Source organism: Patella vulgata, chromosome 1 (assembly GCF_932274485.2).
Source record: "Patella vulgata chromosome 1, xgPatVulg1.2, whole genome shotgun sequence".
Classification (NCBI taxonomy): domain Eukaryota; kingdom Metazoa; phylum Mollusca; class Gastropoda; family Patellidae; genus Patella; species Patella vulgata.
This window is the reverse complement of record NC_065879.2, coordinates 34,644,347-34,664,928: the sequence shown is the minus strand read 5'-3', so window position 1 is coordinate 34,664,928 and position 20,582 is coordinate 34,644,347. Positions and strand designations below refer to the sequence as shown.

At 35.6% G+C, this 20,582-nt stretch overlaps 1 protein-coding gene and 1 long non-coding RNA gene across 2 annotated transcripts; both read right to left on the bottom strand.

Annotated features, from left to right (window-relative positions):
• Nucleotides 1-219: 219 nt before the first annotated feature.
• On the bottom strand, nt 220-19,534 carry LOC126823855 (uncharacterized). The gene is made up of 4 exons (XM_050552900.2): nt 19,476-19,534; nt 14,002-14,310; nt 1,760-2,002; nt 220-1,008 (listed from the first exon to the last, which is right to left on the bottom strand). Exons 2-4 carry the CDS (start codon nt 14,300-14,302, stop codon nt 416-418), a joined length of 1,137 nt encoding a protein of 378 aa, XP_050408857.1. The 5' UTR covers nt 14,303-14,310; nt 19,476-19,534; the 3' UTR covers nt 220-415.
• LOC126823992 (uncharacterized) lies at nt 11,575-13,105 on the bottom strand. The gene is made up of 3 exons (XR_007681430.2): nt 12,971-13,105; nt 12,068-12,663; nt 11,575-11,814 (listed from the first exon to the last, which is right to left on the bottom strand). It is a non-coding gene; the product is annotated as an uncharacterized LOC126823992 (long non-coding RNA).
• Nucleotides 19,535-20,582: the final 1,048 nt, after the last annotated feature.

Below are 20,582 nucleotides of genomic sequence, written 5' to 3'. Positions count from 1 at the left end.
TTAAAATCCGACGATTATTGTTAATATTACGGCAATATTTCAAAAATCGACAAATTCGACGATTTCGGACATTTCGCATTGTCGCAGAACGTTCGAAATAGCTTTAATCTCTAAGTCACACCCACTTTTCCAGTTAAACCGAAGACATCGAATCAATCCGACAAGTAGTTTCTGAGATACAATCAAATTGGAAAAAAAAAAATTAATTTGTCTATATCAAACCCCTTTCAAACTATTTTAATTCGAAGAATACTATCCCATGCCGAGAGAATAGGTCGCTGTCATAAAATTCGAAACGTGAGAGGGTCGTCATATTTGTTGTTACAGTACATACCTGACCCCGACATTGAAAATGTCTAGAATGGTTCTTTTCACAAATTAGTGCTATGTGTCCCCATGAAAGTGACAAATCATTTCATATGACAATTACAGTACTTTTCCTCGGTAGAGAAATTGATCTAGTTAAAAGATGTTTACAGACCTCAACGTTCTTTTGGGGTTTTACAGATGAACTCCCTGAAGCAGGGTTACGCCCCTTAAATGCCCTTGACTCTACAGTCGCTTGAACTACAGTCGAATCTGAACCACAAGACGGCATACTTAACTTTTTTTGTGCTTCGGGAATCGGTTGTTTCCCAATGCGAATTTTGTATTTTTCTCTTAAAGTTGGGGTGACTACCGGTTCTAAGTAGTTATCTCCGTTACTCTCATTGATTAGGCTAACATTCACGTCCCTTTTCTTCGGGAGCTCAGGGGGGTTTGAAGAAACGACTGCTGGTTTATTTAAATTGCGAACCTCCTCATATTCATTTCCAATTTCTAATTGGAGTTTTTTACTAAACGCTTTCAACAATCTATCGAATAATGTCGTTTTTCGCTTCTTTTGTGTTTGAATTGGAAGGTTTGGTTGGGTGGATATGTGGTCGTAATAATGTCTACTCTCTCTAGATCTATCCCCCATCGTTTGATATGTATCATCCTTTTGTCTACGTGTCCATTTCTTTATCACTGAAAATAAAATGGTGATTTTATCAGTCTAATTGCTGATGATATACGGCGGCGGTAAATATTTTGTCGGTGTTACAAGAAATTTTCTAGTCTAATTAAAATTATACCAATATTTCATGCATGATAATACATTAAACACAATAAAAAATACAAATATAAGCACTATTTAAAGTTCGACATAATTGAATTGATAAATTTGCAAAGTTGACTGGTTATGTTATATTCATCAGTTGATACATATTCAGGGCATATTCTGTGATGGAAACATTCATCTAAATACAGTTTTCTATCATTGCTAAAGTATCCACATGATAACAAATAGATGTATTCATCTGTCACCACCAAACTACAAATGGGACAAACAGTTTTTTTCTTAAGTTTTTTTAAAGCGTTTTCCAAAATTCTATGGGGATTAAAGTTTTTAACGTGCTCACTCATGGTGTCAACTGGCAGACTATCGCCATTCAGAAGACGGCCACCGTCAAGATCGGTCGAATTACATTCTTCTTGTGTATCAATATTTTTTCCAATGTGAGTGAAACCTGTATTATTACAAATGTAGTGGGTCATTACGGCTGATCCCCGGGTCCATTCAGTTGAATTTATATTAATTTTGTTGTTAAGTTCGTTGTTTAGTTTGTCTTGTATGAGTGTGAAATATAAAGTATAAATTAACACCATACTTTCAGAGATGTTATATTGTTTGTCTAGGTTTATCTCTAGGACAAGAATGACATTAATAGATACTCACCACATAGTATTACGGCCACAATTACCACCAAAATAGAAATTGATGAAATCACCAAAGAACCATATATCACATACACATGTATCGGTAGGCAATTAATTTCGTGATTGACTGAATTTGTCATCTTAGTTGTTGGTTTACTCATAGAAGTTGGGTTTGCCATCTCAACCGTTGTGGTTGCCATCTCAAAAGTTGTTGGTTTGTTGGCACTAGTCAACCTTGCCAATTTGACCATTGTTCTATTATCTACGTTTAAAAGAAAATTAATAAAAACATAAAAAAACAAATTGATTTCTTTGCATTTTATATCATAAATTGTATTTCGATATTCGTTTTAACATAAGGTTTTAATGTCTAATTAATTAAACCTCTCTCATTTAAGTAAACATAAAGATCTGATCTGTTGTTTTATTTCCATTAGTGATTGAGAAGATCTACAGGATTATGTTTCATTTTAAAAGATTTGGCGGAAGTTAATTTGTTCATTAATAGAAGAAGCGGCTTATTAGAGTCGATTATCTAGTTTCGCATTATCTCCGCTAAAAAGTTCGGACTAGATTAGTCTTTATCATTCAGAAAAATATTCTACGAATATTAGTCTGGATGGGTTGTTAACATTTGAGAATAAAAGGTCGGTCGCTAGAGTATCCAGTCTTTTACATTATCATGAACAAAATCTAACGGGGGTAACTAGACAACGCCCATAAAATCATCCAACACTCTTATTTTAATTTTTTGTAAGATTTCTCTCTCCAGGGACCATAACTGTGTTTTTTTAATTAATCCTTATTCGTCGTCACGATTCATGTTTGTTTATAGGATTTGTCATAGGAGATCGGTTCAAAGTTTTGGAGCGTTCGTGTAAATGTGAGACAATATGCTTTGAACATAGACATTTTGCACTGTACTTAATAATAACTGGTTTGTTAACAATAATCTGTCATGGCATATTTGAAACAATGACAATAACTCCACCAGTAATCACCGCCATTCTTTAAATTATGTGTTTACTTTGGTTGTCTAAAACAAAATTTAAAGTAAGGGCAATAACTCTGATCAAAATCATGGAAATTCGTTCTTCAAAAAAACAAGTGCGATAACTATATTAGTATCTTAATGTTAAACAGGGCACATATTTATGTCAGTGTGAACGGGTAGGCTATGTTAACGACAATCCAATGGTGGATTAAGGCTCCATTGTGAAACCATATTATGTAATAATAATATATAATTAATAATATACAATTGTAGGGCGTCAATTCCATTCAAAAGTCTGCTCAAAGCGCAATGAAAAATAGTGAACAGAAAGTCTAATTCTCATAGCACTCCCCAAAGTAGCGAGTCTTCAGGTAAATTGTAAATCATTCCACATTTTAGGAGCAACTATACTAAAACTTCTGTCACCAAAGTATTTTAATTTCGACTTTGGAACGACAAGAGTGTTTTGGTTATAAGATCTCAAGGACCGACTTTGTTGATATGGTGTTAGTAGTTCAGATTTTGCAGAAACTTGCATGTGGGGCACAGGATCTTAAAGTTGATGCAAGCGGAAATTGGGAGTCAATGTAAAGATTTTAGAATAGGTGTTATGTGAGTAGATATTTTGGTTCGTGATATGATTCTGGCTGCTGTGTTCTGTATTTTCTATATTTGGACCTAGAGCTCTATTAAAGATGAAGTGTCAAGCAAAGTGAATTGCAATTCTTTAAAATGGTTATTTTTATGCAAGCTTTTACAAACAAATCATGCGATCGAAGCGTTATTCATTCAAATTATTGATGACAGGGATGTTAGTTAACATGTCAATAGGTACAATACGTGTAATCTTGTTCCGTTATAATGATTTTAAAGAAATTGATGTAGCATTCTGATATCAAATTAATAAAACATTATAACATAAAGCTAGACTCTAAAGCCCAGTTCGGAGTAGAACAGTAGGACGTTAAACCCCATTTCATTTCATTTATTTCTAAAGACCTGATTTAAGTCATCAATACTTTCCCAAATAGATCAACAACAGAGAGTCCTGTGAATAATAGTGATCAGCAACTTCAAGACAGTTTTTACCAACTTCAAGATGAATAAGACAATGAATCATGACGTAAATGCTTTTCAGGGCACTGCGCCATTCTCTATTCCAAACCTAGAACCTTTGTCTACTTGGATATTAAAGGAGAAATCTGCTCTAGATATTAACACTCCAATAACCAACACCTCATTATATTCCACAACAAGGTCAGCTTGTTAGAAGGCAAGCTTGGACCAGTAAATGCCCGGAACCTACTAAACAGGAAAACTATTCTTCATCTTACTCCAACACTAACAATCTTGAAGAACCTTTACAGTTCACTCACAGATCACAGTACTCAGACAACTCTATTCAAGATCAAATCTGACATCGTTTGTGAAATATTGTTATTCTCCTTAGATATGTTTGGCACTATAGACCACCAATTTCCTTTCATAAAATTTCAACTGCAAACTTTAGCAAACAAACTGTGTTATTTCCATATTTTCGTACTTCTATTGCCCTTTACCTTATTATGGGGGATTTAACTTAGATACTCAAATGTGTCCTTCAGAAGGTAGTTTGTTAACGCGTAAAAAGGCCTTAATTGGACTTCAAATGTAAACTGCACTACCATGACAAACTGCCTTTGAAAACTGTGTTGTTGCCAACTGGCGGTTGCTATTATCAACTGTTATATTCATATTAGAAAATCTGAATTCGCCTGGCTTGTATAAAAATATACTATTCAAAAAAAGTAGGGGATATTTGATTTTTAAGTGTTATTAAAGTCACCTAATGAAACTGACGAAGAAACAAATGACAAAATGAAATGAAGTTCACATTCATCGATTTATTCCAAATGATCGTTAGACTAAGTAAGGCACAGACTGACCATTATAAGGGTAAAATGATACCCGGGGTCAAACAGCAAAGTTACCACAGCATCACTACCAAGTCAGTAACGGGTAAATCCTCCTCTGTTTGCCAAACAAGCATTGATCCGACGTGGCATACTCCTAATGAGACGTCTAAGGTCATTTTGGTCCAGATTGTCCCATTCCTGTTGCAACGCAGCAGCAAGTTCTTGGACATTGGCAGGACGTTGTTGACGTTGACGTAACCTCTGTCCAAGCATGTCCCAGACATGCTCGATGGGGGAGAGGTCGGGACTCAGTGCTGGCCAAGGTAATGTGGTGATGTTCTGTTGTTGGAGGTAACCTGTAACGATCCTGGCCCTGTGACATCTTGCGTTGTCATCCTGGAAGATGAAACGGCGGCCATGACGTCGTGCGAACGGCACAACATGGACTGCCAAGATGTTGTCCCGGTAGTACTTGCCTGTAACACGCCCTGCAACAACATGTAAAGCCGTTCTTCCAGCAACAGTGATGCCTCCCCACACCATAACAGAACCACCCCCAAATCGTCTGTCCAAAAAATCAACAGTGAACCTTGACTCATCTGAAAACATCACATTGCTCCAGCGTCGATTATCCCAGTGTTGACGATCCCTACACCAACGACGTCTTGCCTGAATGTGATGATCTCTCAAACAAGGGATCACGCGAGGACGTCGGGCGCGAAGGTGACCCATATGCAGTCGATTCCGAATCGTCTGGCCACTCACTCTCACACCAGTGTCTGTTTGAAGACGAGCGCTGATCTGATTTGCTGTGATGACACGATTTCTCAAGGCCAAGGTACGGATAAATCGATCCTGGGCTTGAGTTGTCGCCCTTGGTCGTCCGCGCCACAACCGCCTGTGTTGTGCCGATCTGTAGCATGCCAAGGGCACGTAACCTTTCATTTTGGGTAAGCCGACGCATATCAAAATTTGTTTTCTGGTCACTAAAACAATTAAACTGATGTTTCCACCCTGGAATTCAATGCCACAATGACTGTAACATTCAAAGTCAGAGTCGTGCAAATCTTGGGTTGGACCCCCATGATAATCCCAAGCATCACCTGCATTCCATGCGGTAGCTATTGGTGCGTTTGGGCGTCACATGTAACTGGAAATGTTTCTTCTGTTAGGTTCTATAGTGACTTTTTTCGTAGTCATTTGCATATTTTAGTATTATGCCCCCAAAATCAAATATCCCCTACTTTTTTTGAATAGTATAATATTATGAACAAGAACAGTGAAAGATGGGGACGTAAAACAGTAGAAACTAATATAGCTATAGTGGAGACTTAGAAGGTCCTATACTTTACTGCACCAACCGGGTTAATCAAAGACAGTAGACAACTCAAACTGTCAAGGATTCTTTTACTGTTACTTGCCAAGCCATCCGCCCTGCAGCACTAAAAAGAGAAAACCACGGGGAAAAATCCCGGGGAACTCGCTGGGCCACCATCGGTATCAAACCGCTATGGGGTCCGGTTTACGAAATGTTAACTAACATAAAATCCAAATTTAATTATCGGATTGGGTAAAGTTTGGATTTTATCTTTAGTTAAGATTTCGAGAAACAGGACCCAGGTAAGTTAGGTCCTTCCGGAACGGGGTGGGGGTGTTGGATGTAAATCATTCCACATTTTAGGAGCAACTATACTAAAACTTCTGTCACCAAAGTATTTTAATTTCGACTTTGGAACGACAAGAGTGTTTTGGTTATAAGATCTCAAGGACCGACTTTGTTGATATGGTGTTAGTAGTTCAGATTTTGCAGAAACTTGCATGTGGGGCACAGGATCTTAAAGTTGATGCAAGCGGAAATTGGGAGTCAATGTAAAGATTTTAGAATAGGTGTTATGTGAGTAGATATTTTGGTTCGTGATATGATTCTGGCTGCTGTGTTCTGTATTTTCTATATTTGGACCTAGAGCTCTATTAAAGATGAAGTGTCAAGCAAAGTGAATTGCAATTCTTTAAAATGGTTATTTTTATGCAAGCTTTTACAAACAAATCATGCGATCGAAGCGTTATTCATTCAAATTATTGATGACAGGGATGTTAGTTAACATGTCAATAGGTACAATACGTGTAATCTTGTTCCGTTATAATGATTTTAAAGAAATTGATGTAGCATTCTGATATCAAATTAATAAAACATTATAACATAAAGCTAGACTCTAAAGCCCAGTTCGGAGTAGAACAGTAGGACGTTAAACCCCATTTCATTTCATTTATTTCTAAAGACCTGATTTAAGTCATCAATACTTTCCCAAATAGATCAACAACAGAGAGTCCTGTGAATAATAGTGATCAGCAACTTCAAGACAGTTTTTACCAACTTCAAGATGAATAAGACAATGAATCATGACGTTAATGCTTTTCAGGGCACTGCGCCATTCTCTATTCCAAACCTAGAACCTTTGTCTACTTGGATATTAAAGGAGAAATCTGCTCTAGATATTAACACTCCAATAACCAACACCTCATTATATTCCACAACAAGGTCAGCTTGTTAGAAGGCAAGCTTGGACCAGTAAATGCCCGGAACCTACTCAACAGGAAAACTATTCTTCATCTTACTCCAACACTAACAATCTTGAAGAACCTTTACAGTTCACTCACAGATCACAGTACTCAGACAACTCTATTCAAGATCAAATCTGACATTGTTTGTGAAATATTGTTATTCTCCTTAGATATGTTTGGCACTATAGACCACCAATTTCCTTTCATAAAATTTCAACTGCAAACTTTAGCAAACAAACTGTGTTATTTCCATATTTTCGTACTTCTATTGCCCTTTACCTTATTATGGGGGATTTAACTTAGATACTCAAATGTGTCCTTCAGAAGGTAGTTTGTTAACGCGTAAAAAGGCCTTAATTGGACTTCAAATGTAAACTGCACTACCATGACAAACTGCCTTTGAAAACTGTGTTGTTGCCAACTGGCGGTTGCTATTATCAACTGTTATATTCATATTAGAAAATCTGAATTCGCCTGGCTTGTATAAAAATATACTATTCAAAAAAAGTAGGGGATATTTGATTTTTAAGTGTTATTAAAGTCACCTAATGAAACTGACGAAGAAACAAATGACAAAATGAAATGAAGTTCACATTCATCGATTTATTCCAAATGATCGTTAGACTAAGTAAGGCACAGACTGACCATTATAAGGGTAAAATGATACCCGGGGTCAAACAGCAAAGTTACCACAGCATCACAACCAAGTCAGTAACGGGTAAATCCTCCTCTGTTTGCCAAACAAGCATTGATCCGACGTGGCATACTCCTAATGAGACGTCTAAGGTCATTTTGGTCAGATTGTCCCATTCCTGTTGCAACGCAGCAGCAAGTTCTTGGACATTGGCAGGACGTTGTTGACGTTGACGTAACCTCTGTCCAAGCATGTCCCAGACATGCTCGATGGGGGAGAGGTCGGGACTCAGTGCTGGCCAAGGTAATGTGGTGATGTTCTGTTGTTGGAGGTAACCTGTAACGATCCTGGCCCTGTGACATCTTGCGTTGTCATCCTGGAAGATGAAACGGCGGCCATGACGTCGTGCGAACGGCACAACATGGACTGCCAAGATGTTGTCCCGGTAGTACTGGCCTGTAACACGCCCTGCAACAACATGTAAAGCCGTTCTTCCAGCAACAGTGATGCCTCCCCACACCATAACAGAACCACCCCCAAATCGTCTGTCCAAAAAATCAACAGTGAACCTTGACTCATCTGAAAACATCACATTGCTCCAGCGTCGATTATCCCAGTGTTGACGATCCCTACACCAACGACGTCTTGCCTGAATGTGATGATCTCTCAAACAAGGGATCACGCGAGGACGTCGGGCGCGAAGGTGACCCCTATGCAGTCGATTCCGAATCGTCTGGCCACTCACTCTCACACCAGTGTCTGTTTGAAGACGAGCGCTGATCTGATTTGCTGTGATGACACGATTTCTCAAGGCCAAGGTACGGATAAATCGATCCTGGGCTTGAGTTGTCGCCCTTGGTCGTCCGCGCTACAACCGCCTGTGTTGTGCCGATCTGTAGCATGCCAAGGGCACGTAACCTTTCATTTTGGGTAAGCCGACGCATATCAAAATTTGTTTTCTGGTCACTAAAACAATTAAACTGATGTTTCCACCCTGGAATTCAATGCCACAATGACTGTAACATTCAAAGTCAGAGTCGTGCAAATCTTGGGTTGGACCCCCATGATAATCCCAAGCATCACCTGCATTCCATGCGGTAGCTATTGGTGCGTTTGGGCGTCACATGTAACTGGAAATGTTTCTTCTATTAGGTTCTATAGTGACTTTTTTCGTAGTCATTTGCATATTTTAGTATTATGCCCCCAAAATCAAATATCCCCTACTTTTTTTGAATAGTATAATATTATGAAAAGGATTCTTTTACTGTTACTTGCCAAGCCATCCGCCCTGCAGCACTAAAAAGAGAAAACCACGGGGAAAAATCCCGGGGAACTCGCTGGGCCACCATCGGTATCAAACCGCTATGGGGTCCGGTTTACGAAATGTTAACTAACATAAAATCCAAATTTAATTATCGGATTGGGTAAAGTTTGGATTTTATCTTTAGTTAAGATTTCGAGAAACAGGACCCAGGTAAGTTAGGTCCTTCCGGAACGGGGTGGGGGTGTTGGATGGCCGAATGGTTAGCGCGTGCGCGCTGTATCATAAGGTCTGTCATTGAGTCAACTGGCGTGGTTTCGATTCCCCGATTGTAAATGACAAGGAGTAGGGTCGCCTGTGCAACTTCGTGGGTTTTCTACTTTCCTCCGGTCCTACGGTCTCCTCCCACTGCTAAAGACCTCTACGCGCAAGCGAATTATTGACATAAAATTGAATCATGTGTTAGTTAGTCCCGAAATGACCAAATTTGTGTCGGATGGATGTTAAACGCCATTTCCCCCCCCCCCTTCGGAATGGACTTTCACGGACGAGGTTGTCTGACCATTCCTGTCCATCCCTATAAGGTTCAATATGAAAATTTCACCCTACCCCACATCTAGCACAATTTATAATAACTCAATACTATTTTAAGCAGAATTTTGAGATTCAAAACAGAAACAAAATGCGTTTGAATTGGACCGACATTAGGAGACTCGTGCATGCGCAACTTGCTGTCTTTTGTTTGTTTTTGAATCGCAAAATTCTAGTTGAAAAACATGTTGGAGTATCTTAACTTTATGTCAGATGTGGTGAGAACAGATTACTTTTAGCGAACAAAGATTATAAATGCGGAGAAAAATAGATGGTAACGACTCAAAAATAGTCTTAGAGGTGGGGGTAGTTAGTACAAAAGGGACATTCACATGCAATACGGGTTAATATTTACTTTTTAAAGATAAATTCAAGTTTTCTTTTCTTATATCTAAAAACTTAAGTAGAAAATACCATTAAAGAAATTTTATTTAAATGCCTACATGTTTCGCCGCTGGGTTTTCAAGGCAATAATGGATAATGGCGTTACATCATTATGTAGCGTCATTATGGAGAGATAGTTACAATAATTTTTCATATAAATTAAAACGAAATAATATCACTGGTTACTGGTTTGAGTTTGAATTTGTTTATAAAATACTCTTCTTTAACTCTTAATTTTGTGATATTATTATCAGACAGTTTATAAAAGGGGAAATATGAAAATGTGGCGATTTATTTTTAGCACACTCCGCGATATGCCCACTTAATGGGATTTTGCGGTATATTTCCTCTTATATATGCTGTTTATGTACTGTCACACGCTTCCGTAATTCATTTGTGGATCCAATGTATAATAATAATTCATTACACCCAAGGCATGTAATTACATATACTACATATGTGACAGAGCATATGATAATACTATTTATTTTAAATGGAAAACTATTAAAGTTAAAAGAATTGCCTTCAATCAAGTAATCGCCCGTTCCACAGTTTCCTCGTCCACATTTTGTTACCGCGTACTCTATTTCGACACTATCATATTTAGTTCTTGTTAGCATCTTTTTTAAGCTTTGTGGTTGGCGCTTTCAAGGAATGAACTTTGTTTCTTTAAGGATTTTGTTCATTCGTTCACTACGTCTCAGTAGAGCAAAGTTAACCCGGAGTACATTGGTCATATTTAGGTTTCGAGGATTGTACGTGGAGATGGATGGTATGCACTTTTCTTTTGTTATTTTTGGTCTCACTGTTCTAAGTTCTAAAATATCAAATGCCTTCGCAAATGCCTTTGATTAAAGTTAAAGGGTATTTACGGTCATGTAGAAAGGTTCTTAATTCTGATAATCTGAGTTCTAAAGTTAAAGGATTTGAGACAAGTGTGCAGATTCTCCTTGCAAGATTGTAAGGCAATGCTTTTTTGGTATGACTCGGATGACAAGAGTCAAAATATAAATATTGTTTGGTGTCCGTACTTTTGTAAAAAAAAATATCTGTTTCTATTTTATTATCATCAGCTTTTAGCACCATAATATCCAAAAATGATATTTTCTTGTCACTTGTTTCAACGGTAAATTGTATTTTTTGCCGAATGCTATTTAGAATTTCACTGAAGATGGATAATTGATCTAGATTTTTGAGCCAAATAAAAAAACAATCATCTAGGAATCTTTTCCATTGTTTCTCAAAGTATATTCTTGTTTCATGGTCAATAATGCTATCTCAACTTTTTCCGCAATTTTTCATAATTTATCAAAAATGAATTCAAATAGTTTTCTTTATTTTTATTAATTGTAAAATACATTATAATATACGCCGGACATGTATATTTATATAGACATGTATACATATGTTGGGATATATAATATTTAAAGTAGTCTACATTATCTGGTCACACCATAGTATTCAAAATAATTAGAAATACATTGTAAAACTTTCATTTAACATATCCCTCAAAAAAAATATCCCAACATGCTTGCAAACATATACACATTTATGGACAGAGAAACAGACCACGTTTGAGTTTATATAAAAAATACAAATTACATGTATACAAAAATCACAACGAAAAGTTTAAATCTACAATTATTGCACATTTTGACAATCACTATAACAATCTTTTAGTCCTCTTTTCTTCCACAGCAGAACAATGATAACAGTCTTACGCGAACTGATCTTCTGGATTTTGTTACTTTTTCTGAAAAATAAAATGTATAAATATTATACAAAGGCATTATATTAAAATGAAACCATCCATGGAGATATCTATCCTATAGACCTATAGATAATCTATCATCAATTTAATATCTGCTTGATATGTATTACCAGTCTCGATCCCAGAGATAAGTTTACCCTGTTTTGTTTAAACGAAGGGTAAAATTATCGCTTGAATAGAGATTGGTGTATTACCTGGGATGTTATAAGTTTCATAAACCCGTGATATTATTTACCGTTCAATCTGTCGTCTTTTTTCCTGTTGTTATTTGTATACTGAGTATATTTGTGGTCACGATCAACAGGTCTTCCATAGTTATAGTTAAATAGATTGTAAAATTTATTTAAAGGATCTGGCTCTACGTTACTTTCTTTCGATTCTGTAGTAAACTTGTTCAATCTTTTCAACCTGAAATCGATCCCCTCGTACCAAAACCCCCAAACAGACAACAATATCCTCCATCTATAATATTGTCTTCAATCTCATCAGCTTCTATATATTTTTCTTTTTTCATTATTTTATCAAAACACGAAGTCTTCATTATGTCTGCACCAGTCTTTATTCTAGACGATTCTTCTCTTTCTTCTGTAGATGACCCTTCTACGCAAATCGTCCATCATATTTGCTACTAAAATTGATCGTGGTTTATGTGTTTCGTTGAATTTTGCACGGGCATCATTCTTTAACTGACTCTTCTCTTCTTTCTGTAGCTGACTCTTCTCTACCTCCTTATTCTCTTTCCAAATCGTCCAGCATATCTGATACCAAATTATAATTCTCTATTTCAACTAAAAGCGCTTGGACATTTTACTCTTCCCGACATTTCATAGGCTGAAAAATGTTTTTAAAAAAAGAAGAATAAAATTGGAAAATAAATTTACAATATAGACGTTGTATATTTTCCACCCTATATACAACAGTAATTAGGGGGGGGGGGGGCGTTGGGTGGCCGAATGGTTAGGTGTGTGCGTTGTATTTTTATCGTAGGGTCTGTCATTGAGTCAAACCCCATTTCTCTCTTTCTCACATCAGTAATTAGAGAAATAAAAGAGCCCGAGCAATCGGTACTAAAATTCAGCTACACTTATTCTATGTATTTAAGTTATGTCATCGAATGATAACTATTAATGATAATTACCTTTTCGCTGGCATATTATTTCTTGTCTTATAGACGTTCTCATTATTAAAGATCTTACAATATATACTGTAAATAATATAAAATAACAGTATAAAATATAATATAGACATATTTTACACAATAAAATAACAGTATGAAATATAATATAGACATTTTTTGCTCAATAAAATAACAGTATAAATTAAATGTAGACATATTTTACACAATATAATAATTTGAATGCAATTTATTAACATTGTTCGCCATACTTTCTATAATATTGATTTCACTGATCTTTCAGCGTTGTGATTATTTTCCCAAGTCTACGACAAATTGAATCAAAAATATAAAGAAAAGTTTGAAATATTTAACTTGTAATATTAACAACTCACCTGACAGTTGAAATAACAATTTTCCAGATAATGCGCAGGAAAATACAAGTTTTAGCTAGATAATAAGCTAAATTCGAAAGAATGGTTATAGCTGTGACGTCATATCATTATGCCGTCACAATGGACATAATTAACAATCATCTAATTAATATTTCTGGTTAGTTGTTATGCGTCGTCTGGTAAATCGAATGTCAATTAACTGACGTAAAAATGCCGATTATTATTATCATTACATAAAATTTGCATTTCATATATAATGTGTTCAGGGACATTTTACAAAGTGACAACACCCCCCCCCCCCAAAAAAAAAATAAATAAAAATAAAATAAACTAAAACAAGACCCCCCCCCCCCAAAAAAAAAAAAAAAAAAAAACCAACCTATAAGATTATGCACATGTTAACGGTTATATAAAGTGTTAGTTAAAAGCCTGTTTTAATAAAAAAAAAGTTTGTTTTAAGTTGGGTTTTTTTAAAAAGCATATTGAGATGCGTTTGTAAACAAGAAGAGGGCTGACCAAATGAGACTAGATAAACAGTTTTGGGCTTTAAAAGTAGTGTATCGGATGTATGTAATATTCGGCCAAGTGTATACAGTTCTAAAAGATCGGAGAGGTAAACATAAAAGTAAATCTTAATGTTTCTAAAACTGTTACCATTACCTTTATTAGTATCAAAATCAATATAAACTGTAGCATTATTTGGGTGGCCTATCACATTGCAATACCAGGTACCTTTATCTTTCACTTGTATAGCTTGTAGACATAATTCAGCTCCTGTTGATGTTATTGTACATTCGCTGTCAATCCGACGATCCCAGATTGCTGCATCAAGATATTCATCAATTTGACACGATAAATTACCATTATTGTCATAAAAGTTTAAAGGAAAACTATCGTTTTTTGTATTACACTTCAAACAGGCTGTGTCGCCAACACTATATTTTTTCTTGTCACTGACCATATATGGATCTGATAAAAGCAAAGAAGATAATTACATCTTTCTGAAGATTTCTTTTCAAAAGAACAATGTACTTATATTGGAAACTGAATCGGTCTTGTAGTTTTTGTAACCACTAAAATCTCCATTACATGAATGTCACGGCGGTGACGGATCATAATGGTTAATACGAGTGTCTTATAAAACAATCATCTATTGCATTGCGGATTATATAAGAAATTGAATTCTGTAGCTCTGATAGATTTCATGAATTTGGGACAATCATATTATTCACATTGTGTGAAAGAAATATACTCCTTTGACGTTACCCCAATGAAGGTTGCGTTGATTAATGTTGATTAATAAGTATTCATTGTATTGCTTTGTTGTTTATTATATTTCTTCTATAGTTATACTTGTATTTAGGAGAGAGGTCATATAAGCTATACTTGTTCCTCAATCCCTATAAAATTCTGAATAAAATATTGTTCTAAAAAAGAAGGCTGCATGTTTGTCAATAAATCTACTTATCAAGATATTTCAAGGGAGGTATTTTTTTTATGAAATACCCAAATATCTAGCCCCGACGATTATAACTGAACATCACCAGCTATCGGTTTACATCACCAAAATATAATATTTAGATCAGATTTGTTTTCTTTTATTTTTTCTTTTTTTTCTTTTTTTTTTACGTTTAGATAAAAAATTTCCTCTTACTTTTGATTTTCTACTTTTTACTATAGATCGTATGTTGATTGAACCGGACACCCTCTATTATAGGATGAAAGAGGGTAGCTTTTTTATTTGAAATATGAATAGTGTGGATTAATACAGATGTTAAACTCTCCGGGAATTGAAATATCTGGTTATTACACATGTGACTATGAGATATTAACTCATTCAATGTACTTTACTTTTCAAATGAAAATTGTCATGTCATACTATGGTGGCCCATGGTCGCAATAGCGTTTTTTGGGTTATTTTTGGTATTTCATTTAAAATAATAAAAATATTATTACAAAAAAAAAAAGAAACATTTTTTTTTTTACAAAATAAAAAAAAATAATCTTTTAAAATTTAAAAAAAAAAATCTTTTTAAAAATTAAAAAAAAAAATCTTTTTAAAATTTAAAAAAAAAAAATCTTTTTAAAAATTAAAAAAAAAAAATCTTTTTAAAATTTAAAAAAAAAAAATCTTTTTAAAATGAAAAAAAAAAATCTATATATATATATATATATATATAAAAATAATAAAATATTTAAAAAAAAATAAAAAAGAAATAATATTAAAAAAAAAATTAAATGAAAAAAAAAAAAAAAATTGAAAAAGAAAAGATAAAAAATAATTCCCGACGTGGCCCATCGTCGCAATAGTGTCTTGAGTATCCAGACCCAGTATACAGCTATCATTAGACTAGAGCGACCAGAAACATTTTGTGGCCCATTGTTGCAGTAGTATCTCGATTATCATGTGTGGGATCTATGAAGAACGTATAGACCCGAACGACAAGAAACGAGTCTGTAGTTATCTCACGTCAACATAATTGTAGATACTTCAATTTTGATTGGCTAAGCACTACAATAAATCTAATATTATCTATTATCCAATCAGTTACTAAAATTTGAATTTTATTTTAGTAAAACAGGCCCCAGACGAAGTCCACGTAGGCTATCATGCTCTATTCTGTCTTTGAAATTGATGTTGTGCGCCATCGCACTTTCGCACCTCTCACCCGTTCCTGTGGTCGTAGCGGGGGACTAGCGATGACCTCAGGGAGAGCAGGGGTTTCACAAAAACTGAAGCTAAAATCACTAACATAGATTTTAAAATCAAAGTGAAATTTTAAATTTATGCGTTTCACGAAGATCGATTGTAACTTAAAATTTAATTTTAATAGATTTTAGTTAAAATTACTTGTGCCTTGATGTGAGGTAACTATAGACTCGTTTCTTGTCGCTCGAGTCTATACCATACGTTCTTCATAGATCCCACACAGGATAATCTGAACGACAGACCCACGATGTTTGACAGGTCACCCTACTCCTTGTCACGTACAACCGGGGATTCGAAATCACGCCAGTTGACTCAATGACGGGCTTTATGATATGACAGGCTTTATGATACAGCGCGCACGTGCTAACCATTCGCCCCCCCCCCCGGCTACTTAGTAGTAGTAGGCCTATACTTCGAGGATTAGTTTCAAAGTTGTTAACTACGTTTGAAATTCAACCTCAGGGAGACCAAGTGTTTTAAAAACATTACATAAGCCTTTTGAGGGGAGAATAGGCCTTGCGCACTAGTAGGCCGAATGGTGTCATTAAAGTCAATGACTTCAAACGTCATTATGTATGTAGGCCTAGTTCTAGTTAGACTGGATAAACTAGTCTAAATGACGCTAGGCTTCTATAGTCTATTAATTATACATTTCTATTGACTTGCATATGTATAAATACATATATCCAAGTCCATAGACGTCATGGGTGGAAAAATTGTGTTTCACGTGTTGATGTCTGTTTACCTTTTTCCTTTCGGAAGGGGAGATAACTACAAACTCGTTTCTTGTCGCTCGAGTTATGCCACATAGGATAATCGAGACACTATAGCAACAACCGGCCACGAGGTATTTCTGGTCACTCGAGTCTAATGATAGCTGTCGTAGGCTGATTTTATACTGAGTCTGGATAATCAAGTCACTATTACGACGATGGGCCACGTGCAGAATTCTTTTTTTGATTTTTTCTATTTCACTTATTTTTTTTTTTTAATTAAAATGTTATTTTTTTATAGATTTTTTTAATCTTAAATATTTTATTAATTTTTTTTATATAGATTTTTTTTTTATTTTAAAAAGATTTTTTTTTTCCTAAAGTTTAAAAAGATTTTTTTTTCTTTTTAATTTAAAAAGATTTTTTTTTTTCTTAAATTTTAAAAAGATTTTTTTTATTTTGTAAAACAAAAGAACAAAAAATGTTTCTTTTGTTTTACTTTTATTTTTTATGATTTTAAATGAAATACAAAAAATAACCCCAAAAACGCTATTGCGACCATGGGCCACCATACATGTCCTATATGTGTTCATTGTGTTTGGATGTGAATATGAGTAATACTAATACAACTATGACGATATTAGCAACGTAATATGAAAAGAATGTCGCTAACTTGAAGTGTGTTTATGCATCATATTATTCACATAAAGGCCGCACATCCGTTATGTTATTGCATATTGTAGTATTACGATTAAAAAGGAACACGGGTCGCGGTGACTCAGTGGGTAAGACGATGGTTTGCTAGCCTGGAGAACTAGGGTCCGCTCCAGGTGTTGGTCAGGCAAGTTCTTCGAGCTTTTCCGGCGTGGTGTTTCCCTTGTCAGTGGTGCAGAACGGAGGACCTGGCAAATGACAGTAGAGACTTATGGCAAGTGTAAATTCCTGGTCCGTATCGCGTATCCGTAATGATTTTGCGTGTAACGTCATCAATTCGTGTGTATTTCTCATACGTGATACGGCACACGGATACGGCAGCACGTATCGAACAGTTTTAATACGGAAAAAGTCGTCGTCTTTTTTGCTACTTTTAGACGCTGAAATGTTGTGCCGTAGCGTTTTTATGAATCTATATGTCTATCCTAGAACGAAGGTGTATATTTGATGTGATTTTAACCATGGCAAAGACTGGAATTTAATTATTACTTTGGATGAGATTTTCGCGGAATTTTCATATTTTCCTATCTGTATGAACGCTTGTTGATCTACTTGCTAAATTTAGGGAGGTGGGGCCTTGCAAATCTGTAAAAGAGGTATATATTTAATAAGATTCGACACTATTTTTTTTTTTTTTTTTTTTTTTAATACGGAAAAAGTCGTCGTCTTTTTTGCTACTTTTAGACGCTGAAATGTTGTGCCGTAGCGTTTTTATGAATCTATATGTCTATCCTAGAACGAAGGTGTATATTTGATGTGATTTTAACCATGGCAAAGACTGGAATTTAATTATTACTTTGGATGAGATTTTCGCGGAATTTTCATATTTTCCTATCTGTATGAACGCTTGTTGATCTACTTGCTAAATTTAGGGAGGTGGGGCCTTGCAAATCTGTAAAAGAGGTATATATTTAATAAGATTCGACACTATTTTTTTTTTTTTTTTTTTTTTAAATAACTCCGCGAAAGTCGAACGACTTTACTCCCTTCAGGAATTTGTAGGCTAGGTACTTGACTAGTACTGATATTGATCTTGGTAGATAACAGCCATCATGCTGTAATAGAACTACTCTCAGCTCAGCTACCCATACGTAGACGGCGCAAAAATCTGCCAAAACTCTAAAACTAAATTAACGCAACGTATCACGTGACGATACGGATACGTTATACGGATGGGAAAAATTCCACTTGCCAAAAGTCTCTAGTGTCTAATCATTCGGATATGAGCAAAATCTGAGGTCCCGCTGTAATACTTTTAGTAGAATTTTTGCTCGAGAAATAACATATTCGCATAATATGTGATATGTACTTAAAATACTTAAATCAACTTAGTCTGTAATTGATAGTTGACACATAAAAAAGAGCGATTTATCGAAAACATATGTCACTCATTTACCACCGAATTACACGTGAAGCAGAAGTAAAGACAGCTAGAGACAAATACTAGACGATCACAAGGCTACAGAAATATGTAGTAAGAAAAGATGCATGGGTCATACGTAGGATGTGGCGACCGGTTTCCCATAGACGCTCTCCACGTCAGACAGAAGACTCATGGTGCTACACCGCGTACATATTTGCGTGCACGTAATAGAATCCTTCTGTTGAATTCGGAATGAGAGTAGGCCCTAGTACCTCTGTCTGGGCAAAAATGTCCCTCATATCACACCGTATGTCATTCTTCGTTGGCCCAGTCGGTGCAGAAAAGTAGGACGTTAAACCCCATTTCAATTAAAAAATAAGACAGCAAATTATCCCTAAGCATGTCTTTTTTTGATCCCTTGATATAGAAATGTTCTATGTTTGAGGGTCAAATGGGAGTTGGGATGGCTGAACCGGAACATTCTTGTCGATCGGCACGTACTATGGTTCCCACCTATCGACTACCCCTCTCCCCCAGCAGGATGCTTTTCAAATTTGGGTCATGCTGTCTAAAATATCCCTCACACTTATAGTATACATGAATCGGTTTGTAAATATATAAACACGGTACTTACCCGACAGGTATTCTGTTACACCTATTGGTGTGTATAAACATATTATAACCAAAACAACATCAAACGCTTTACATATCCTTCTTAACATGGTGCGCATGTCCTACATTTTGCCCATTTTCAAATCTTTTATTGTTCTCGTGAACCAGCATAACAGGTGATGCAAATATTATCCTTCCGATATGCTTTAGTATCGTCTATCTTATTTCTTCTCTCATATTCCATAATTCTATGTCCATAGTTTAAAAAAAGAAATTTTAACAAAATCGAATAAGATGTGCGAATTTAGTTAACAACAACTATTTACGCAAGGAAATATTAACAAGGAAATATTAAATCGAAACTATATTTCGGAAGTTTTTAAATAGAAATATGACTCATGTGATAATCTATCTAGGTCATCCATGACTATTTAATAAAAACGCGATTTTTGCCTACACCCATGGGCCGTAATCCAGGAAGTTACGGTCTGATATGTGCGAATATCGAAAGGAACTGAGATCGTTGGGGTATAAACATATGTTTTTAGTTTCATCAAAATTTTCACGAAATTCGAACTCGAACGTCATTATAGCATGTAACGGTAGTATATTTGAACGATTTGTAAATTGGGATAACAATTGTGACCTCTAGGGGGACCACAAGCTAAAAAAGTGCTTTTTTTGTACAATGAGTTACGGTCTGATACATGACAATATCGAAAGGAATCATGATCTTTGGGAAATAAACGTATATTTCAAGTTTCGTCAAAACCGGATAAAAATTGTGACCTGTAGAATGTCCACAAACACATTTTGGATGGACGGACGTCCTGGTGGACAGGGGCTACAAATTATTTGTCCACATGGAAAATTGGACGGACGGGCGTCCGGGTGGACAGGGACTACTACAACATTATATGTCCACATGAAAATGTTGGCGTTTAAAAACGTGTGTTAGATGTCAAATCAACGTAACAAAATGATACCAAAAGGAAATTTTCACCGCGGCAGGATTTATAATGATCTTTGGTCGTCTTCGTTGGTAGCATTTTGTGTCAACTTATTTTGCTTTGATTAAGTCGGTTTACTTTAATTTGTCGATGTAATGATATCATCACGTATACGTTGT